The following is a 23,002-nucleotide window of genomic DNA, read 5'->3' on the forward strand; positions in this document are numbered from 1 at the left end:
TATCAGTGTGACGCCTGCACGGGGCTCTGATGAAGATCTGCTCTTCAGCTGTCTGTGCTGTATTCATTCTTTATGTGTATCAGTGTGACGCCTGCACGGGGCTCTGATGAAGATCTGCTCTTCAGCTGTCTGTGCTGTAATCCTGCTTTTGCGTGTGTCAATGTGACGTCTGAATGGTGGGAGGGAGAGGGTAGGTAGAGGGAATTTTGGGCAGCTTTAAGTCTAAGATCTGCTCGCAAGTGAAGCCTATCAGGAAGGAATTTTCTGCAGGTGCTGTGACGTCCTTTGCCCGTGATGCATCCGATGGTCTGTATGTACGTGAGTGGGTGCGTGTGAGTGATAACGTGACTGTGTGATCCAGCGCCTACATCTGAATAAGCCTGCCGTTTCTCTCCACAGTCGGCAGAGCTTCTGGAGGTTCACCCGCACCCCTTGTACCAGAGGATGCTGGGGAGGGTTAGGGCTGTCTCCCTTTACTCTTGCGCCCCCCTTACCTTGGCTCTCTGATTCTGGAACCAGACTTGCACCACACGCACGGTGAGGCCCGTTTCCGCTGCCAGTGTCTCTCTCACCTGGGGGGGGGGGGGGGGGGGGGTGGAAGAAGGAGAGGAGAATAGAGAGGCAGACCCCAGTCAGCATGTGCACCCTTCCCTGTGCTTCAGAGCCTTAGCTCTCCGTGAGCGGCGAAGGGGAGCTCGGGCCAGGTGTTTCCGCTCTGTGTGGAGGACACTGTATAGCTCGGGCGGGGTAGGGTGGCGGAATGGTGACAAGGGGCGTGCGGGAGCAAATTGGTGTCAGCAGTGGGATAAGAACCCTCCGACTGCCACCAGCTTCGTCTTCTACACGGAGCTTAACCTTCCCGCCCGCCTCGCCCTCCCGAGCAGGGTTGGCGTATTCTGCGGTCACCGTACCTTCCGGCAGGGCTTGGACGATACCTCGAAAGAGGCCTTGAAGGCTCGGCGCTGCTGCGTGGTGAGGATGGTGCGCGGGCGTTTGGACCTCCTGTGCTCCTTGCCGTCCTCGCCGCCTTTGCCCTGGGAGCGGCTTCCGTCTTCATCTTCGCTCTTCACTGAAAGGGAAACCCCAATGGCGTCAACGGCGCCGACGCGACGTCAAGCGAATGTTTCCCCCCCCCCCCTCCTTCCGTAAAGTCATCTTAGGAGGATAAGAAACCTCCCCCGTGAATCCCGTGAAACATCACCGCATGGCGAGCGAGCCCCCCCCCAACCCGACGTTTCCAGAACCTGCTTTTTTTTTTTTTGTGCGAGAGAAGGATTTCGGGCAGGTTCTGACTTCATGAGACGTCCCCACACTCCCTGCCCACCGCCCTCCCGGATCTCTCCCTACCGGACTCGGTGGGGGCAGGGCTGACGGCGCTCAGCATCTCCCTCTCCTTCTCGTAGTCGCCGCGGCAGAGCAGCTGGCCCTCCTTCAGCACGAACTCGTCCCCCCGCTGCAGCCGACGCTCGCAGGCGCAGCAGCGGAAGCAGGCGACGTGGTAGACGTGGCCCAGCACCCTCATGATGAGCTCCGAGGGGGCGATGGCCTGCTGGCAGCTGCTGCACTTGGTGGCGAAGAGCCTGGATAGAGGAGGGGGGGGGGGAGAGAAATATTTGTGAGGACCCGGTACCCTAGGTCCAAAGAGCGGGGAGAGGGGGGTGCACAGTTTGGATACCTCGTTTGTAGCCCTCGAGCACCGAATTTGCACAGCCTGTACGTGTGAGCTGATTGGCTGTGGGTCATGAGGGGCACAGGCTGGGCCTGTCCTGGGTTTCACTCTGCCCCTCTCCCCACCACCACGCAATTCCTTCCGGATATAAACTCGGTTTGAGCTGCCAACGCAAAAGGCGTGAGCTTTAAATGGAAAGACGATAATATTTTGCCATCTATGTACAACAAATCGGGTACCGAGTCCCTTCCCCGGAGAGCTTACAGTTTGGGTGAGTGTGGGGGGGCGGTGGGGTAAAGTGACCTGCCCGTGGTGGCAGGGGTAAAAGCCAGGGCTGGCCCAGCCCTGCGTGCCTTAGGGGCCCGTTTGGACGTCGGCCCGAATCCCAACCAGTTCTTGATCCTCCGATCCGAATGTGTCCTCACCATAACGTGGCGGATTATCTGCCGGCATCCGCCATAAAGAGAACGCATCCTGACCCCCGTCATCCAGTGCCCCTCCGCGGAAACCTCAGTGGCTCAGAGAGGGAAGCTTTCATAATAAACACTGGGGATATATATATATATATATATTAGCTCACCTTTCCAAATGAGGCTCAGTGTGGCTTACAGCAGTGTTTCCCAACCCTCTCCTGGAGGCACACCTAGCCGGTCAGGTTTTCAGGATTGCCGCAATAAATATGCATGAGATTGATTTGCATACCCTGGGTCTCCAATGTATGCAAATCTCTCTCATGCATATTCATTATGGATATTCTGAAAACCTGACTGGTTAGGTGTGCCTCCAGGAGAGGGTTGGGAAACACTGGCTTACAGTATTTGAATTCAGGCACAATAAGTCCCGGCCCTGAAGAGCTTAAACTCCAAGTGGGTAAGCTGAGGTGATGGGAGATTAAAAAGTGCCTTGCCCGAGGCCACAAGGCGTGTTGGTGGGAGCAGTGGGATCTGAACCCTAGTTCCCCTGGTTCTCAGCCAGCTGCTCTGACCACCTTCAGAAAGCTGGGGGGGGGGGGGGGGCGGAATCAGAGAGCACAGTCAGACGGACGGACACATTGGCGGGAGAGGAGGGGGGCAATGGATGGGGGCACGGTTTTTCCCAGACGGGTTACCCCCAGAAGATTCCTCCCAGCCTTCCCGGTGTTACTAAGGACCCCCTTGAAATCTCACTGTGTGTGCTTATCGGATAAATAAACAATATTCTTAAATACGGACCCCCCCCCCCCTCCCCAGAAACAATACACCATGTGAAAAGGAACCAGGTTTGGAGCAGATGTTTCTGACCAACTCATTTAAGATCCAGGACAAATGGGGGTGGGCTAAGGGGGCCGCAGGCGCTTAGCAGTTTAACTAAGGCACTTGAGTGGGGAAACTAATTAAACAGGGATAAATTAGGATCTTGTTCAAATGCCATCAGCAGGCTAGGGGTGGTAAGGGCTGGAGGGATAAGGCAGGGTTAATCCTATGGACAAACGGGGCGGGGGGGGGGGGGGGATTATCTGGGGGATGCCCTCTCCCTGGCCTAATCAGAAGCGGTGTTTTCCCTGGAAAGCACTGCCCCCCCATCAGTCAGACCAAAACCAGACCTGACTTTCCAGGGCTCTGATCTTGTGTGTCTGTCTGTCTGTGTGTACCTATGCTGCTTGTCCTTTAATCTGTCCTGGGTGGGGCACAGTGTGTGTGTATGAGAGGGCATATGAGCGTGAGAGCCCATGTCTGTGTGGGCATATGAGCATGAGAGCCCATGTGTGTGTGTGTGTGTGTGTGTGTATGGGCATGTGAGTGTGAGAGCCCGTGTGTGTGTATAAGAGAGCATATGAGCGTGAGAGCCCATGTGTGTGTGTGTGTGAGAGGGCATGTGGGCATGAGAACCCGTGTGTGTGTGTGTGAGAGCATTTGAGAGCCTGTGTGTGTGTGTATGAGAGGTCATATGAGTGTGAGAGCCTGTGTGTGTCTGTGTGGGCGTGTGAGAGCCCGTGTGTATGAGAGGGCATATGCGCGTGAGAGCCTATGTGAGTGTAAGAGCCCATGTGTGTGTGTGTGCGAAGGCATGTGTGTGTGAGAGGGCATGTGAGTGTGAGAGCCTGTGTGTGTGTGTGTGTGTGTGTGCGCGAAGGCATGTGAGTGTGAGAGCCCATGTGTGTGTGTGTGTGTGAGAGGGCATGTGAGTGTGAGAGCCTGTGTGTTTGTGTGTGTGTGCGCGCGCGAAGGCGTGTGTGTGTGAGAGAGTATGTAAGTGTGAGAGCCCGTGTGTGTGTGTGTGTGTGTGCACGAAGGCATGTGAGTGTGAGAGCCCATGTGTGTGTGTCTGCACTATTCCTGGACTTGCACATGTCCTGGAGGGGAAGGGGCTGTGTGTATGTGCGTGTGTTTGTGTTATCTGATTTGTTTGTCTCCTGTTCCTGAATCACAACTCAATTACAGGCCCTGAGCGTCAGCACTGCCTCCAACCCTTGCAGCTCGGTGCTAATCGAAGACAACGTGTGGCCGGCATCTCATAAACAGAATGTCAGCTCCCATTACATGAAATTAAAATTCTGAGACACCCCCATCCCCATCCGCCATCAGGAATTCCTAAAGAGGTAGTTTTTAATATCGCCACAATCTGGTTAAGTCACGGTAATATTGTTTATGTTGCTGTAGTAACAGGAGACCCACTGGCCAAGGGGGGTTCCTTCCACGCATTGTGGAGCTGAAAGTTCATATTGCTTTACCTTTGGTACTCCAGCCCCCTGCGCTCTCTGCTGGAAGTACTAGAGGAGACTCCTGAGAAACGCAGAGAACGCAGGGGCTGAAAATACCAGAGGAGACTCCTGAGAAACGCAGAGAGTGCAGGGGCTGGAAATACCAGAGGAGACTCCTGAGAAACGCAGAGAGCGCAGGGCCTGAAAATACCAGAGGAGACTCCTGAGAAACGCAGAGAGCGCAGGGGCTGGAAATACCAGAGGAGACTCCTGAGAAACGCAGAGAGCGCAGGGGCTGAAAATACCAGAGGAGACTCCTGAGAAACGCAGAGAGCGCAGGGGCTGAAAATACCAGAGGAGACTCCTGAGAAACGCAGAGAGCGCAGGGGCTGAAAATACCAGAGGAGACTCCTGAGAAACGCAGAGAGCGCAGGGGCTGGAAATACCAGAGGAGACTCCTGAGAAATGCAGAGAGCGCAGGGGCTGGAAATACCAGAGGAGACTCCTGAGAAATGCAGAGAGCGCAGGGGCTGGAAATACCAGCGGAGACTCCTGAGACATGCAGAGAGCGCAGGGGCTGTAAATACCAGAGGAGACTCCTGAGAAATGCAGAGTGCGCAGGGGCTGAAAATACCAGAGGAGACTCCTGAGAAATGCAGAGAGAGCGCAGGGGCTGAAAATACCAGAGGAGACTCCTGAGAAATGCAGAGAGAGCGCAGGGGCTGAAATACCAGAGGAGACTCCTGAGAAACGCAGAGAGCGCAGGGGCTGAAAATACCAGAGGAGACTCCTGAGAAATGCAGAGAGAGCGCAGGGGCTGAAAATACCAGAGGAGACTCGTGAGAAATGCAGAGAGCGCAGGGGCTGGAAATACCAGAGGAGACTCCTGAAAATACAGAGAGCGCAGGGGCTGGAAATACCAAAGGAGACTCCTATTTCCAGCCCCTGTGCTCTCTGCATTTCTCAGGAGTCTCCTCTGGTATTTTAAGCCCCTGCGCTCTCTACATTTCTCAGGAGTCTCCTCTGGTATTTTCAGCTCCTGCTTTCTCTCTGTATCCTGAGCAGAAGGCAGGTCTCCTTTATACAGAGCACAGGATCCCAGCTCTGAGCAGGAGGCAGGTCTCCTTTATTCAGAGCACAGGATCTCAGCCCTGAACAGGAGGCAGGTCTCCTTTATACAGAGCACAGGATCCCAGCTCTGAGCAGGAGGCAGGTCTCCTTTATACAGAGCACAGGATCCCAGCTCTGAGCAGGAGACAGGTCTCCTTTATACAGAGCACAGGATCCCAGCTCTGAGCAGGAGGCAGGTCTCCTTTATACAGAGCACAGGATCCCAGCTCTGAGCAGGAGGCAGGTCTCCTTTATACAGAGCACAGGATCTCAGCTCTGAGCAGGAGGCAGGTCTCCTTTACACAGAGCACAGGATCCCAGCCCTGAGCAGCAGGCAGGTCTCCCTTATACAGAGCACAGGATCTCAGCTCTGAGCAGGAGGCAGGTCTCCTTTATTCAGAGCACAGGATCTCAGCCCTGAACAGGAGGCAGGTCTCCTTTATACAGAGCACAGGATCTCAGCCCTGAGCAGGAGGCAGGTCTCCTTTATACAGAGCACAGGATCCCAGCTCTGAGCAGGAGGCAGGTCTCCTTTATACAGAGCACAGGATCTCAGCCCTGAGCAGGAGGCAGGTCTCCTTTATACAGAGCACAGGATCTCAGCCCTGAGCAGGAGGCAGGTCTCCTTTATACAGAGCACAGGATCCCAGCTCTGAGCAGGAGGCAGGTCTCCTTTATACAGAGCTCAGGATCTCAACCCTGAGCAGGAGGCAGGTCTCCTTTATACAGAGCACAGGATCTCAGCTCTGAGCAGGAGGCAGGTCTCCTTTATACAGAGCTCAGGATCTCAGCCCTGAGCAGGAGGCAGGTCTCCTTTATACACAGCACAGGATCCCAGCTCTGAGCAGGAGGCAGGTCTCCTTTATACAGAGCACAGGATCTCAGCTCTGAGCAGGAGGCAGGTCTCCTTTATACAGAGCACAGGATCCCAGCCCTGAGCAGGAGGCAGGTCTCCTTTATTCAGAGCACAGGATCCCAGCTCTGAGCAGGAGGCAGGTCTCCTTTATACAGAGCTCAGGATCTCAGCCCTGAGCAGGAGGCAGGTCTCCTTTATACACAGCACAGGATCCCAGCTCTGAGCAGGAGGCAGGTCTCCTTTATACAGAGCTCAGGATCTCAGCCCTGAGCAGGAGGCAGGTCTCCTTTATACACAGCACAGGATCCCAGCTCTGAGCAGGAGGCAGGTCTCCTTTATACACAGCACAGGATCTCAGCCCTGAGCAGGAGGCATGTCTCCTTTATACAGAGCACAGGATCTCAGCCCTGAGCAGGAGGCAGGTCTCCTTTATACAGAGCTCAGGATCTCAGCTCTGAGCAGGAGGCAGGTCTCCTTTATACAGAGCACAGGATCTCAGCTCTGAGCAGGAGGCAGTTCTCCTTTATACAGAGCACAGGATCCCAGCTCTGAGCAGGAGGCAGGTCTCCTTTATACAGAGCACAGGATCTCAGCTCTGAGCAGGATGCAGGTCTCCTTTATACAGAGCTCAGGATCCCAGCTCTGAGCAGGATGCAGGTCTCCTTTATACAGAGCTCAGGATCCCAGCTCTGAGCAGGAGGCAGGTCTCCTTTATACAGAGCACAGGATCTCAGCTCTGAGCAGGATGCAGGTCTCCTTTATACAGAGCTCAGGATCCCAGCTCTGAGCAGGATGCAGGTCTCCTTTATACAGAGCTCAGGATCCCAGCTCTGAGCAGGAGGCAGGTCTCCTTTATACAGAGCACAGGATCTCAGCCCTGAGCAGGAGGCAGGTCTCCTCTGATCCCAACCCAAACAGGTCTCTTTGTTGCAATAACCTTGTGGGAATCAATTCCCTTTCATTCACTACCAAGTTATCTGCCTTCTTCCTGCCCACACCCCCATCTTAATTTTAAAAAAGGAGTCAAGGGCCGTGACCCCCAGGGCCCCCCTTCCTGTCTGTTTTCCAAACCTGCCCCCCCCCCCCCCCTCGGCCCCCTGAAACCTTTCACCAAGCCTGCGGGAATGATAAATATTAAAGCCACAGGAGTGAGAGGAGCCCCCTCGGAGGGTTAACCCCCCTCCCTCCCCCCTCAGCGCTGATATTACAGTACAAAGCTACCCCCAGCTTTAATCTGATGAACGCCGTTATTACATTTTGCAGAACCGTCTACTTTATTAAATTCTCCCAGAATCCGCAGGGCCGACGCCCGAGCGCTGAGACAGAAAGAGGAGGCGGAGGGGCACCGGCAGCCGCTGTATCTAGCCCCTGATGAGACCCGGCTGTGCGCTCGCGCGCCTGTGTGAAACGCAACATACAATATAGAACATACAACATACAATATAGAACATACAATATAGAATATAGAGTGTGGATACAATATAGAAATTGTATCCACACTCAGAACCGGTATTGTTTTAGATACTATTTAGTTTTTGTGTTGGTTTGTTAAGGTTTAATAGTTACATCAATATTTTAATTGTATGTTATACTTTATTGGATGGTCTACAGTCTGTTCAGCCTGTTTTCCGTCAAAACTGTTATGGAATTTAGTTTATTTAATACCTATTAATAATGTCAATGTAAAGCCTGTTGCTAAGTTATTGTTAAATGTAAACCGCGGTGATGTATTTTTTACGTACTGCGGTATATAAAAACCCTTAAATAAATAAATAAATAAATAAACATGTTATTTAAGAACATAAGAACATGCCATGCTGGGTCAGATCAAGGGTCCAGCAAGCCCAGCATCCTGTTTCCAACAGTGGCCAATCCAGGCCATAAGAACCTGGCAAGTACCCAAAAACTAAGTCTAGTCCATGTTACCGTTACTAGTAATAGCAGTGGCTATTTTCTAAGTCAGCTTAATTAATATCAGCTTAATTAATAGCAGGGTGTGTTACAGGACAATATAATGTGTGTCTCAGCTCTGTGACTCCCAGTGCGTGTGCGCGTGCACATATGTAGGTGTGTCTGCTCTGTGTGTATGTGTGTGTGTGCATATGTGTGTCTGCTCTGTGACTCCCTGTGCGTGTGCGCGTGCACATATGTAGGTGTGTCTGCTCTGTGTGTATGTGTGTGTGTGCATATGTGTGTCTGCTCTGTGACTCCCTGTGCGTGTGCGCGTGCACGTATGTAGGTGTGTGTCTGCTCTGTGTGTATGTGTAGATGTATGTCTACTTTGTGACTCCCAGTGAGCGTGTACATATGTGCATGCAGGTATTCACCTGCTCTGTGACTCCCAGTGTGTGTGTGTATGCACGTACGTAGGTGTGTGTCTGCTCTGTGTGTGCATATGTGTGTCTGCTCTGTGACTCCCAGTGCGTGTGCGCGTGCATGTACGTAGATATGTGTCTGCTCTGTGTGTGTGAGTATGTGTGTCTGCTCTGTGACTCTCAGTGCATGTGTGCGTGCACATATGTAGGTGTGTCTGCTCTGTGTGTATGTGTGTGTGTGTGCAGATGTATGTCTACTTTGTGACTCCCAGTGAGCGTGTACATATCTGCATGCAGGTATTCCCTGCTCCTGTGACTCCCAGAGTGTGTGTGTATCTGTATGTAGATGTGCCCATGCTCTGTGACCCCTGTATGTGTGTGTGTGTACCTGTTCTGTGTCTCCTGGTGTGTGTGTTTGTGTGTGTATCTGTATGTAGATGTGCCCCTGCTCTGTGACCCCTGTATGTGTGCGTGTGTACCTGTTCTGTGTCTCCTGGTGTGTGTGTGTATGCAATTGTGTTTGTGTGTGTCTTTACTCTGTGACTCTCTTTGGGGATGCACTGGCGCTACCCCATCCATTCCCCACCTGCTCCGGCGGCAGCCATGTGGGCGGACAAGATCACGCGCGCAGCGGGGCCCGACTGCTCTGTGCCGGCCCCTGTCCCTAGCGACGAGGGCCCCCCCCCCCCCGAGCAGACTCCCGCAGCCTCGCCCCAGCGGAAGGGATGGCAGGTTCTGTCGCCCTCCACCAACACCTACATCATGAATACAATGGACGGTCCCTGCCCCGAAGAGCTTTCCAGCTCGGCAAAGAGCGGCCCGTTGGAGCCTGGCCCAGACACTGTCTCCCCCGCTGTGCGCCTCTTTCCCCCTGAGCTAATCAGCGCAGATGGATCTTGTGTGGCTTTTATTAGATGCCTGGGTGCGTGGGTTAGATTAGTATTCTGCTGCCGCCGGAGAAGAGCTCCGTTATCTGGTAGCTAGGGGTGATATTACCCATGCCGATGCTATCCCCACTTCAATATCCGGTTAAGGAGTTTCTCATATCCTGTCTGCCTGTTTGAATGCAGAGGTTGTCTGGGGGGGGGGGGGGACGGGAGACGGAGGAAAGCAGGCAGGAGAGAGAGAGAAAGTGAGGGGAAAAGGGATGGGAGAGCGGAGGAGAAGGCAGGAGGGAAAGTGATAAGAGAAGGGGGGGGAGAGAGGGGGGGGGGGGGAAGAACAGGGGCTAGAGGGGGAAAGCATGGGAAGAGGGGTGCGGTGAGAGAAAACAGGTGGGAGGGAGGGCTGCAGAGTTAATAATGAGAGCCGGGCAGCAGATCATTAAACATTCATTACAATTATTTCATTAAATTTTACTTTGGAGACGGAGAATATAAAGATTAGATGGGAGACAGAAAGCAATATTGATTGAGAATAGGAGATGGGGGAGTGCTGGGGTGGGGGTCTCATCCAGAGTCAGCTTACAGGAGAGGGGAACAGGGGGCGACCCTAAGGCCCGGGCTCGCCGCTGGACTTAACACACAGAGCAAACCAAGGTCGTTCACAGAGAATCCAGGGCAGGGAAAAGGCAGAGGCAGAGGCGGGGATTAGAACCCAGACGTGGCTGGGAGTAAGAGGCTTCCTGAAGCCACACACAGAGAGTCAGTGACAGATCCGGGGACTAGAACTGAGGCACAGGGGGGCAAAGCGACTTGCCCCAATGTCACATATCAGATTTCAGGCAGAGCCGGGGATTAGAACCAAAGCATGGCTGGGAGAGGGAGTAAGACACTTCCCGAAGTCACATACACAGAGAGCCAGTGACAGCGCCGGGGATTAGAGCTGAGGCTCAGGGAGATAAAGTGACTCTCCCTGAGGTCACACACAGAGAGCCAGTGACAGCGCCGGGGATTAGAGCTGAGGCTCAGGGAGATAAGGTGACCCCCACCCGAAGTCACGCGGAATCTTGGGGCACAGCCGGGGATTAGATGACATGCCTTCGTCCAAAGGCTGCGCAGCAGGGCACGCACCACCTACAATCCTCCTCCAACCCCTGGGTGCTCTGAAGGGTAAGGCACATCACTCGTTTAAGTTTGGGAAGGTCACTGAGTGTGAGTGGAGCACAGTGATTGGTTAGCACGTGGCCATGTTATCCGGGGGGGATGAGGGGCAAGAGACCTGTGCTCTGCTATACCTCCTCGTGCCGCAGAAACAAGAGTGAAGAGGACTTAATATGGAAAATAACATTTTTTTTTTAATTTTTTAAAAAAGCTTAGAAAAGGACATTCAGATAGATCAACGTAAATGCCATTTAATTATACAAAAAATGCTAATTCGTAATGAGCTGAAACACATCCGTTCCTCCGTCAACGTTAATAAAAGAGGGAGCGGATAACGGATCATGCCACGGGGCTGGATTATTAAAACTGCTGCAGGAGACATTTGCATATTTACCTCATTTTGCCGTGATTAGGGAATGGCTAATGTTCAATTTCCTGGCTCTGCTCTGAGATGGGCGTGGTATGAGCCAGACCTGACACCATCATTGCCCCGGATAATTACCGACATTAATCTCTACAAAGAGCCCCACCTTGGCTGCTGCCTTCATGTCGCCAGAGAATTGTGGAATCATGATGAGATGGGGCTGGAAGGAACCTCAAGGACCCCCTAGAATCTTAGAAAATAGGACTAGAAGGAATCCTAAGGATCCTTAGAATCCATAGAAAGAGAGAGAGTTGGAAGGTACCAGGAGAACCCTGAGAGTCATAGAAAGATAGGGCTGAAAGCAACCTGAAGAACCACTAGAATCCTAGAAAGATAGAGCTGGAAGGGCCCTGGAGAACACCTAGAATCCTAGAAAGATAGGGCTGGAAGCAACCTGAAGAACCCCTGGAATCCTAGAAAGATAGAGCTGGAAGGGACCTGGAGAACACCTAGAATCCTAGAAAGATAGAGCTGGAAGGGCCCTGGAGAACACCTAGGAACCTAGAAAGATAGAGCTGGAAGGGCCCTGGAAAACACCTAGAATCCTAGAAAGATAGAGCTGGAAGGGCCCTGGAGAACACCTAGGAACCTAGAAAGATAGAGCTGGAAGGGCCCTGGAAAACACCTAGAATCCTAGAAAGATAGGGCTGGAAGCAACCTGAAGAACCCCTGGAATCCTAGAAAGATAGAGCTGGAAGGGACCTGGAGAACACCTAGAATCCTAGAAAGATAGAGCTGGAAGGGCCCTGGAGAACACCTAGGAACCTAGAAAGATAGAGCTGGAAGGGCCCTGGAAAACACCTAGAATCCTAGAAAGATAGGGCTGGAAGCAACCTGAAGAACCCCTGGAATCCTAGAAAGATAGAGCTGGAAGGGCCCTGGAAAACACCTAGAATCCTAGAAAGATAGGGCTGGAAGGAACCTGGAGAACACCTGGAATCCTAGAAAGATAGAGCTGGAAGGAACCTGGAGAACCCCTAGCATCAAAGTCAGATAGAATTCAAAGGGATGGTGAGAACACCTAGAATCAAAGAAAGATAGGACTGAAAGGGTCATGGAGAACCCCTAGAATCCTAGAAAGAAAGGGCTGCAAGGGATCTTGAGGACCCCTATAATCTTAGAAAGATAGAGCATGAAAGGACCTTGAAAACTTCCAGAATCAAAGAAAGATAGGGCTAAAAGCGTCCTGGTCAATCCCTCAAATCAGAGTGATAGAGTTGGAAGGAATCTTGAGGACCCTAGAATCATTGACAGATAGAGCTCAAATGGACCTCAAGAACCTCTAGAATTATAGAAATGGCTGGAAGAGACCTGGAGAATCTCTAGTCAGAGAAAAATAGTACAGGAAGAAATCTCAGGAGGTCCTCTACAGTCATAGAAAAATAGAGCTAGAAGGGACCTCAGGATGTCATCTAGAATTATGGAAAGACAGAGCTGGAAGTAGAAGGTATTTCAGGCACATATCTAGAATCCCAGAAAGATAGGCCTGGAAGTGACCTCAGGAGGTCAGCTAGAGTTATTGAAAAATAGGGTTGAAAAGGACTTCAGGAAGTTATCCAAAACTGGAGAAAAATAATCCTTGCTGTAGTTACACGATGTTAGGTTCCATATTAGGAGCTACCACCCAAGAAAGAGATCTAGGCGTCATAGTGGATAATACATTGAAATCATCGGCTCAGTGTACTGCAGCAGTCAAAAAAGCAAATAGAATGTTAGGAATTATTAGGAAGGGAATGGTTAATAGAACGGAAAATGTCATAATGCCTCTATATCGCTCCATGGTGAGACCACACCTTGAATACTGTGTACAATTCTGGTCACCGTATCTCAAAAAGATATAATTGCAATGGAGAAGGTACAAAGAAGGGCAACCAAATGATAAAGGGAATGGAACAGCTCCCCTATGAGGAAAGGCTGAAGAGGTTAGGGCTTTTCAGCTTGGAGAAGAGACGGCTGAGGGGGGATATAATAGAGGTCTTTAAGATCATGAGAGGTCTTGAACGAATAGATGTGACTCGGTTATTTACACTTTCGAATAATAGAAGGACTAGGGGGCATTCCATGAAGTTAGCAAGTAGCACATTTAAGACTAATCGGAGAGAAATTCTTTTTCACTCAACGCACAATAAATCTCTGGAATTTGTTGCCAGAGGATGTGGTTAGTGCAGTTAGTGTAGCTGGGTTCAAAAAAGGTTTGGATAAGTTCTTGGAAGAGAAGTCCATTAATGGCTATTAATCAAGTTTACTTAGGGAATAGCCACTGCTATTAATTGCATCAGTGCATCAGTAGCATGGGATCTTCTAGGTGTTTGGGTAATTGCCAGGTTCTTGTGGCCTGGTTTGGCCTCTGTTGGAAACAGGATGCTGGGCCTGATGGACCCTTGGTCTGACCCAGCATGGCAATTTCTTATGTTCTTATGAGAACGATAGGACTGGGAAGGAAACATCAAGATGTCCATAGTTAATTTTGGAGATAAATTCAATAGTGCAGTTGCACTACTGAATATAGCCAGCTATCTTAAAGGCAGCAGATAACTTTATCTGGCTAACTTTAGGACAACTCTACAGCACGACCAGACTTAGCTGGGTAGGTTATCCGGCTAACTCTGAATATTGGAGTTAGCCGGATAACTTATCCAGCTAAGGTATTCCTCCTCAGAATGTCCGTTCTTTATCTAGCTAAATTGTATGCAGATAAGATATCTAGCTAAAATATTAATTTGGCCAAAAAAGTAGTGAGTTATCTGGCTAAATACCTCTGAATTTGGAGCTCTAAAAGGTCATCTAGAATCAGAGAAAAAAGGGAGCTGAAAAGAACATCAAAACACATCTAGGGTCATAGAAATAAAGGTCTGGAAGGGACCGCAGGAGGTCACCTAGTCATAGAAAAAATAGGGCTGGAAGGCACCTGAAAGGTCATTTACTCATAGAAAGATCCGGTTGGGAGGGACATCAGGAGGTCACCCAGTCATAGAAAGATAGGGCTGGAAGGGACCTCAGGAGGTCACCCAGTCATAGAAAGATAGGTCTGGAAGGGACCTCAGGAGGTCACCCAGTCATAGAAGATGGGTCTGGAAGGGACCCTCAGGAGGTCACCCAGTCATAGAAAGATAGGGCTGGAAGGTACCTCAGGAGGTCACCCAGTCATAGAAAGATAGGGCTGGAAAGGGACCTCAGGAGGTCACCCAGTCATAGAAAGATAGGGCTGGAAAGGGACCTCAGGAGGTCACCCAGTCATAGAAAGATAGGGCTGGAAGGGACCTCAGGAGGTCACCCAGTCATAGAAAGATGGGTCTGGAAGGGACTTCAGGAGGTCACCCAGTCATAGAAAGATAGGGCTGGAAAGGGACCTCAGGAGGTCACCCAGTCATAGAAAGATAGGGCTGGAAGGGACCTCAGGAGGTCACCCAGTCATAGAAAGATAGGGCTGGAAAGGGACCTCAGGAGGTCACCCAGTCATAGAAAGTTAGGGCTGGAAGGGATCTCAGGAGGTCACCCAGTCATAGAAAGATAGGGCTGGAAGGGACCGGAGGAGGTCACCCAGTCATAGAAAGATAGGGCTGAAGGGACCTCAGGAGGTCTAGAATCAGAGAAAGATACGACCTGGAAGAGACCCTCGAAAGATGATGTACAATTATAAGGAGATAAGGCTGGAAGTTCATCTAGAATCTTGGAATGACAAAGTTGTAAGGGACCTCAGGAGGTCATCTAGAATCAGAGAAAGATATGCATAGAAGAGCCCTCGAATTTTAACAATATATGGCTGGGAGGAGCGTATGTAGCCTCTCTGCCCTCCCTCTCTGGTTTCTGCAATAATTAATAGAAAAAAAAAAAAAAAAGGTTTATTTCTGTTTTTCAAGGAGTCCCAGTTCCCTGTTTTTGGGGGGGGGGGGGGGGGGGGAAATAATACCGATTCCTTGATTTTTCTTTTTGAATGAAATTTCCTGGAACAGGAAGTTCCAGGTCTTGGTTTAAGACCCATGTTTAATGTAACCGTACGATAAGACCTGGTCTTGAGTGTCGGTATAGTAAAAGAAGTTAAATAAATAAATAAAATAAATAAGATACTTCTGGCAGGGAGGTGTTGAGGGCAGGCTGGCCGTCCCATTTATCACTGTCTGATCAATCCAACCCATTATCCAATATCCTCCTGGTCCTCAAGATACAGCCACTTACAATTAACACCTTCTGTCACTACTCTCCCCGCCCCGGGGCAACGTAGGGGAGAGGTGGAAGACGAGGTGAGATGCTTTGGTCCTTCTGAAAACATTCACCACAGTGATAGCCCCTGACCCGCCCTCCTGCGATCTTATTCCTGGCTCTCCTCTCCCCAATTAATCAGAGCTGTATTAAGTGCTGTGGAAAACCAGGCTGGGGAGGTCTCTGCTGGACTTCTTCTGGGGTGGAGGGACCGCACTGGATTTAACACTGGCTGTTGCCACAGCAGTGGTCTGTGAGTAGGGGGCACCCTGACTGGGGTCACACCTCTGAATTGTGCCTGCCAAGGGACAGGCCACCTCCGATGCAGTTAGTAATGGGAAAGGAAGGACCTCCATACAGAGGGACAGCTTGCCCTGATGTCCCCCAGCACCGCCGTGATTACAAGCCCCAGCTGAGAGTCAGCCCTGGTGACAGCTGGCAAGGGACGATCCCTGACCGAGACTGCTCATGTCCTACCGTGCAGGCACACCAGGCGGTCACCTACAGACAGGCTCAGAGCTTTTTCCCTATCGCCCAGCTTGGGCTGTGAAACTATATTCACGGGGGATAACCCCTGCAACTCTCTGCATTTTGCTGGAGTCTCCTCTGCTATTTCCAGCCCCTGCGCTCTCTGCATTTCGCAGGAGTCTCCTCTGCTATTTCCAGCCCCTGCGCTCTCTGCATTTCGCAGGAGTCTCCTCTGCTATTTCCAGCCCCTGCGCTCTCTGCATTTCGCAAGAGTCTCCTCTGGTATTTCCAGCCCCTGCGCTCTCTGCATTTCTCAGGAGTCTCCTCTGGTATTTTCAGCCCCTGCAGCTCTGCATTTTGCCCGTGTCTCCTCTGGTCTTTCCAGCCCCTGCGCTCTCTGCATTTCACAGGAGTCTCCTCTGGTATTTCCAGCCCCTGCGCTCTCTGCATTTCACAGGAGTCTCCTCTGGTATTTCCAGCCCCTGCGCTCTCTGCATTTCTCAGGAGTCTCCTCTAGTATTTTCAGCCCCAGCGCTCTCTGCATTTCTCAGGAGTCTCCTCTGGTATTTCCAGCCCCTGCGCTCTCTGCATTTCTCAGGAGTCTCCTCTGGTATTCCAGCCCCTGCGCTCTCTGCATTTCTCAGGAGCCTCCTCTGGTATTTTCAGCCCCTGCGCTCTCTGCGTTTCTCAGGAGTCTCCTCTGGTAATTGCAGGCCCTGCGCTCTCTGCATTTCTCAGGAGTCTCCTCTGGTATTTGCAGCCCGTGTGCTCTCTGCATTTTGCCGGAGTCTTCTCTGGTATTTCCAGCCCCTGTGCTCTCTGCATTTCTCAGGAGTCTCCTCTGGTATTTCCAGCCCCTGCGCTCTCTGCATTTCTCAGGAGTCTCCTCTGGTATTTCCAGCCCCTGCGCTCTCTGCGTTTCTCAGGAGTCTCCTCTGGTATTTCCAGCCCCTGCGCTCTCTGCATTTCTCAGGAGTCTCCTCTGGTATTTCCAGCCCCTGCGCTCTCTGCATTTCTCAGGAGTCTCCTCTGGTATTTCCAGCCCCTGCGCTCTCTCTGCATTTCTCAGGAGTCTCCTCTGGTATTTCCAGCCCCTGCGCTCTCTGCATTTCTCAGGAGTCTCCTCTGGTATTTCCAGCCCCTGCGGTCTCTGCATTTCTCAGGAGTCTCCTCTGGTATTTCCAGCCCCTGCGCTCTCTGCGTTTCTCAGGAGTCTCCTCTGGTATTTCCAGCCCCTGCACACTCTGCATTTCTCAGGAGTCTCCTCTGGTATTTCCAGCCCCTGCGCTCTCTCTGCATTTCTCAGGAGTCTCCTCTGGTATTTCCAGCCCCTGCGCTCTCTGCATTTTGCCCTGTCTCGGAGGGAGTTAAAGAAAACACAGGATCGGCCGAGCGTGCCCAAGCTGGCCCGGTTCACTTGGCAAGTCTGGTTGACACAATGCCCTCCTGAGCTCCTGGCGGCATCACCTCCCACCGCCGTCCTGCCCGCAGTCAGCCTTAGGCGGGGGAAAGTATTTGCCCTGGGGTGCTGGGGAAAGTGTTGATTAGTGCAAGACAAGCTTCCTCTCCGGAGACCACCTCCCTTCCCTGTCATCAGGGAAGCCGTAACTTCTCGCACAGCGTTTAAACATTAACTCTGGGGCGCTGATCCCCTGCCAAGCTATGTGTGCCTGGCTCAGTCACCCAGAACTCTCTCCGCAGCTGCCTGCGCCCTCCCTGTGCCCTCTGCCACTGACTCATCTCTGCAGTCCTTCTGGGGCCCCCCCTTTCCAGCAACTGGAGAAGGCCCCTTTTCTTTTCGTGGCCCAACTGATCAAGACCAGTGGCCGGCTCAGCCGTTCCGAAGGCCCGGGTGCCTCTCAAGCTCGCTGGTCCTTTGGGCGATCCGGGGCTGGTGGCCGAATTGTGAGGCAGCGGCTCGGAAGATTTTTGTGGTCGTTTGGCCACGGTGGCCAATTTGGTTTCCACGGCGCCCGCCGATCCCTAGGTTTCTGCCGTACCGGAGGGGGAGCATTTGGAAGACCCCGAAGTGGTGCTTCCCGGCCACCCCACAAAAACAAATCTGTGGACTCGGTCGCACGCCCCTGCTGTGGATGGCAGCCACGGCGGGAAATCCTGCGCTATTTCGGCACCACGGGCAGGGCCACGGCTAAAATCCCCCCTGGCTGTGGGGGCCCTGGCTCCACACTGCAGAGAGACCGTGGACCGGGAAGCTCAGGGCGCTGTCGCTCAGTGACACCCCCCCCCCCCCCCCCCCCCCGGCTGCCCGAACTCATCCTGAGCTTCGCCGTCTGTTGCCGCACTGCAGGAAAGGCAGGCACCCATCAAACTAAACCGGACCTGCGGGGATCTTAGGCAGCAGCAGCTCCTAAACCTTACAGGTGCGCCAGGACGGCGGCTTCCTCTCGGGGTCCAGGCCCCAGGTTTTCATGCTGGGGGGTGGGGGTCCGAGCACTGAGATAACGCTGGCTAATCTGTGACCTGAGTTATGACCAGAGCCATTTATCTTGGATTTTATTATTTTTTTTTTTAGATGAGGGCTGGTTTTTTTTGCAGACGCGGTGAATCAACCTCTTTCAACAGCTCGCTCCCCCGCGTCCTCCACGGAGAGGCATGAAGCCCTCTCCTGAGTGCCTGAGAAGCCCATCCTAGGGGGCCAGGAGGCAGGAGAGCTCCTGCAATCTGAATGATCAACTTGTCTGCCACGCTGACTCTCTGTGCCTCAGCTCTAATCCCCGGCTCTGTCACTGACTCTGTCTGTGACCTCAGGGGGAGTCACTTTATCCCCCTGTGCCTCAGCTCTAATCCCCGGCTCTGTCGCTGACTCTCTGTGTGTGACCTCAGGGTGAATCACTTTATCCCCTTGTGCCTCAGCTCTAATCCCCGGCTCTGTCACTGACTCTCTGTGTGTGACCTCAGGGTGAGTCACTTTATCCCCCTGTGCCTCAGCTCTAATCCCCGGCTCTGTCACTGACTCTCTGTGTGTGACCTCAGGGGGAGTCACTTTATCCCCCTGTGCCTCAGCTCTAATCCCCGGCTCTGTCACTGACTCTCTGTGTGTGACCTCAGGGTGAGTCACTTTATCCCCCTGTGCCTCAGGTCTAATCCCCGGCTCTGTCCCTGACTCTCTGTGTGTGATCTCAGGGTAAGTCACTTTATCCCCCTGTTGCCTCAGCTCTAATCCCCGGCTCTGTCACAGACTCTCTGTAACCTCAGGGTGAGTCACTTTATCCCTGTAGCTCAGCACTGTACTATAGAAATGGAGGAGGGTCAGTAGGGGTGCAGGGAAAGGAACCCCAGGCTGGGTGGGGGGGAGGGGAAGCAGAGCCGTGATTCAGAAGAGGGGTGGAGGGAAGGTAGTGGTGAGGAGGGCATCCCACGCCTCGGCAGTCTGTCCAGACGAGTTAAACATCAAAGGCCGACCGCGTCTGGAGGGCCTGGGCCCCCCCCAGCACTTTATCATATCCTAATCACCTCCCCCCCCCCCCCAGCATACCCGGGCACTCCTTCTGAAATCGCAGTTTCAAAGGAGCACGTGGATTCTTAAACCCAAGCCAAGTACGAAAAAAAAAAAAAAAGCCCCACAGCTTTAAATAACCCCGTCGGAGACAGAAGAGACGAGCGCCTCCAGAAGCCGCTCCGTCTGCCTGCCTTTCCCCCTCCCAGTACAGCCCGCAGCTAAGCCAGGGGCCTGCTGCGCTGTTCGCCATCAGCGGCTCGGTCCTGAGCGCGGCTGAGGAGATGGGACGCGCCCCCCGAGACATCCAAAGTAGGAAGGGAGAACCAGGGAACCCGGGGAGAGAGACTGCAGCAAAGATGATGCGTGAAAAACAAGACAAATAAAGGAAGAAATTATATTCTCGAATGTAGATGAGAGAGAAGGGAGGGAGAGGGCTTTGTGGGCAGGTGCCAGAAGGAGGCAGCGGATGCTCGCTGGCCAGGTACCACGGGAAGGTTGGAGAAGCCTCAGATCTCAGGTTTATGGGAGGGGGCGGCATTGTCTTCTGGATTTAACATTTCAGCTTCAGATCAACAAGCGGCCCGTCCTCCGCACCCGGCTGCAGCTGCTGCTGCGCTGTGCCCTGCCAGTGCCCTTTCATTCTCCCTGGCTCCGCCGCAGGAAAAGCCCAGAACCAGATGGTTTCCCTCAAAGGTTTGTGAGGCTTTCAGCACAGAAATGGGAGAGGGGGGTGCTTCTGGACAACTCCCTATCTGTAACCTCAGGCCAGTCACTTTATCCCCCTGTCCCTCAGCTCTAATCCCCAGCTCTGTCACTGACTCTCTGTGTGACCTCAGGGTGAGTCACTTTATCCTCCCCTGTCCCTCAGCTCTAATCCCCAGCTCTGTCACTGACTCTTTGTGTGACCTCAGGGAGAGTCACTTTATCTCCCCCTGTCCCTCAGCTCTAATCCCCGGCTCTGTCACTGACTCTCTGTGTGTGACCTAAGGGGGAGTCACTTTATCCCCATGTGCCTCAGCTCTAATCCCCGGCTCTGTCACTGACTCCCTGTGTGACCTCAGGGTGAGTCACTTTATCCCCCTGTCCCTCAGCTCTAATCCCCGGCTCTGTCACTGACTCTCTCTGTGTGACCTCAGGGGGAGTCATTTATCCCCCTGTTCCTCAGCTCTAATCCCCGGCTCTGTCACTGACTCTCTGTGTGTGACCTCAGGGGGAGTCACTTTATCCTCCTGTGCCTCAGTTATAATCCCCGGCTCTGTCACTGACTCTCTGTGTGTGACCTCAGGGGGAGTCACTTATCCTCCTGTGCTTCAGCTCTAATCCCGGCTCTGTCACTGACTCTCTGTGTATGACCTCAGGGTGAGTCATTTTATCCCCCTGTGAATCACCTGGGCCCATCACAAGTTACTCCTGGAGTAAAGAAACTCCTTAATACATCAGCTTCCTGCATCCCTCCTCAGGTGGGTTGGCTAAAAGGTCTTCAATGGAAGATATTGCATGTTGGGGGCCATTATTAAGCATCTCTGACCCAAGAATCTATTTAAAACTAAAACCAAAAAAACCCCCACAGTTTGTAACAGGAGCACCGACTCCTTCCGTTCACCTTTCAGAAGCTGAGGGATCGGGGTAACCTTCAGGATTACCTCTTATCTCTGAAAGATGAGCCTCCAGTGGCCCGGTAACCTCCCTGGGGTTCAGAGTGGGGACGACCTTGTCATCAGGGCGGAGATCGCCCTGCGCGCTGGCAGCGAAGGCGGCGAGGGGAGAAGACAGGGGAGGATGCAGCCAATTATCTTGTCATGAGGAGGGCTTGATTGTCCTGCCGCGTCCCGGCCAGCCCTGATCAAAGAAGCTCGGGGTAGGCTGGCCTGCCCTCGGATAACTTTCCGCACGACCTACCCTGACCCCTGGGAGCTTCCTGGTAGGTGTGGCCACTCAGCCGGTGCCCAGGGATTTATGGAGAGCTGAGGTCCAGGTTAATCATTCCTCTCCGCTGCCGTGCATCAGCACACTCTTCCTCACCATTCCCCTACAATGCACACTTTCTTACTGAATGCATGTTTCTCACTTTCTCACAGCCCCCACCCTGAGGTTGTGCAGTATTGCCAGGAACCTGATTACGACCCTTATACTTTGGGTAGGAATCAAACTTAGGATTGTACAGCTCAAGCCATAGGGCGTTTTAATTTTTTCAGCAAGTTTCATTATTTCATCCACATGGGAAATTAAAAGTAACCCAGACAGACCTAGATGAGACAGGCTCTGTATTCCTGCCCCCATCCCCTGATCCCTCCAGTCCTAGAGGTGACAGGCTCTGTATTCCTGCCCCATCCCCTGATCCCTCCAGTCCTAGAGGTGACAGGCTCTGTATCCCTGCTCCCATCCCCTGATCCCTCCAGTCCTAGAGGTGACAGGCTCTGTATCCCTGCTCCCGTCCCCTGATCTCTCCTGTCCTAGAGGTGACAGGCTCTGTATCCCTGCTCCCATCCCCTGATCCCTCCAGTCCTAGAAGTGACAGGCTCTGTATCCCTGCTCCCATCCCCTGATCCCTCCAGTCCTAGAGGTGACAGGCTCTGTATCCCTGCTCCCATCCCCTGCTCCCTCCAGTCCTAGAGGTGACAGGCTCTGTATCCCTGCTCCCATCCCCTGCTCCCTCCAGTCCTAGAGGTAACAGGCTCTGTATCCCTGCCCCCCATCCCCTGCTCCCTCCAGTCCTAGAGGTGACAGACTCTGTATCCCTGCACCCGTCCCCTGATCCCTCCAGTCCTAGATGTGACAGGCTCTGTATCCCTGCTCCCGTCCCCTGATCCCTCCAGTCCTAGAGGTGACAGGCTCTGTATCCCTGCTCCCATCCCCTGATCCCTCCAGTCCTAGAGGTGCCAGGCTCTGTATCCCTGCTCCCGTCCCCTGATCCCTCCAGTCCTAGAGGTGACAGGCTCTGTATCCCTGCGCCCGTCCCCTGATCCCTCCAATCCTAGAGGTGACAGGCTCTGTATCCCTGCTCCCATCCCTGATCCCTCCAGTCCTAGAGGTGACAGGCTCTGTGTTCCTGCTCCCATCCCCTGATCCCTCCAGTCCTAGAGGTGCCAGGCTCTGTATCCCTGCTCCCATCCCCTGATCCCTCCAGTCCTAGAGGTGACAGGCTCTGTATCCCTGCGCCCGTCCCCTGATCCCTCCAGTCCTAGAGGTGACAGGCTCTGTATCCCTGCGCCCGTCCCCTGATCCCTCCAGTCCTAGAGGTGACGGGCTCTGTATCCCTGCTCCCATCCCCTGAATCCCTCCAGTCCTAGAGGTGACAGGCTCTGTGTTCCTGCTCCCATCCCCTGATCCCTCCAGTCCTAGAGGTGCCAGGCTCTGTATCCCTGCTCCCATCCCCTGATCCCTCCAGTCCTAGAGGTGACAGGCTCTGTATCCCTGCGCCCGTCCCCTGATCCCTCCAGTCCTAGAGGTGACGGGCTCTGTATCCCTGCTCCCATCCCCTGATCCCTCCAGTCCTAGAGGTGACAGGCTCTGTGTTCCTGCTCCCATCCCCTGATCCCTCCAGTCCTAGAGGTGACAGGCTCTGTATCCCTGCTCCCGTCCCCTGATCTCTCCAGTCCTAGAGGTGACAGGCTCTGTATCCCTGCTCCCGTCCCTGATCCTTCCAGTCCTAGAGGTGACAGGCTCTGTATCCCTGTTCCCATCCCCTGATCCCTCCAGTCCTAGAGGTGACAGGCTCTGTATCCCTGCACCATCCCCTGATCCCTCCAGTCCTAGAGGTGACAGGCTCTGTATCCCT

General features: G+C 53.0%; 1 protein-coding gene across 1 annotated transcript in view; it reads right to left on the bottom strand.

Annotated features, from left to right (window-relative positions):
* Positions 1-23,002, bottom strand: part of LOC115080555 (LIM homeobox transcription factor 1-beta-like) — a 33,745-nt gene that overhangs the window by 2,569 nt on the left and 8,174 nt on the right. Inside the window, 3 exon segments of the mRNA XM_029584777.1 lie at positions 495-572; positions 912-1,069; positions 1,348-1,580. Of these exon segments, the coding sequence (XP_029440637.1) occupies positions 495-572; positions 912-1,069; positions 1,348-1,580 (469 nt within the window).

The sequence above is a fragment of the Rhinatrema bivittatum genome, chromosome 19, assembly GCF_901001135.1.
Source record: "Rhinatrema bivittatum chromosome 19, aRhiBiv1.1, whole genome shotgun sequence".
NCBI lineage: Eukaryota > Metazoa > Chordata > Amphibia > Gymnophiona > Rhinatrematidae > Rhinatrema > Rhinatrema bivittatum.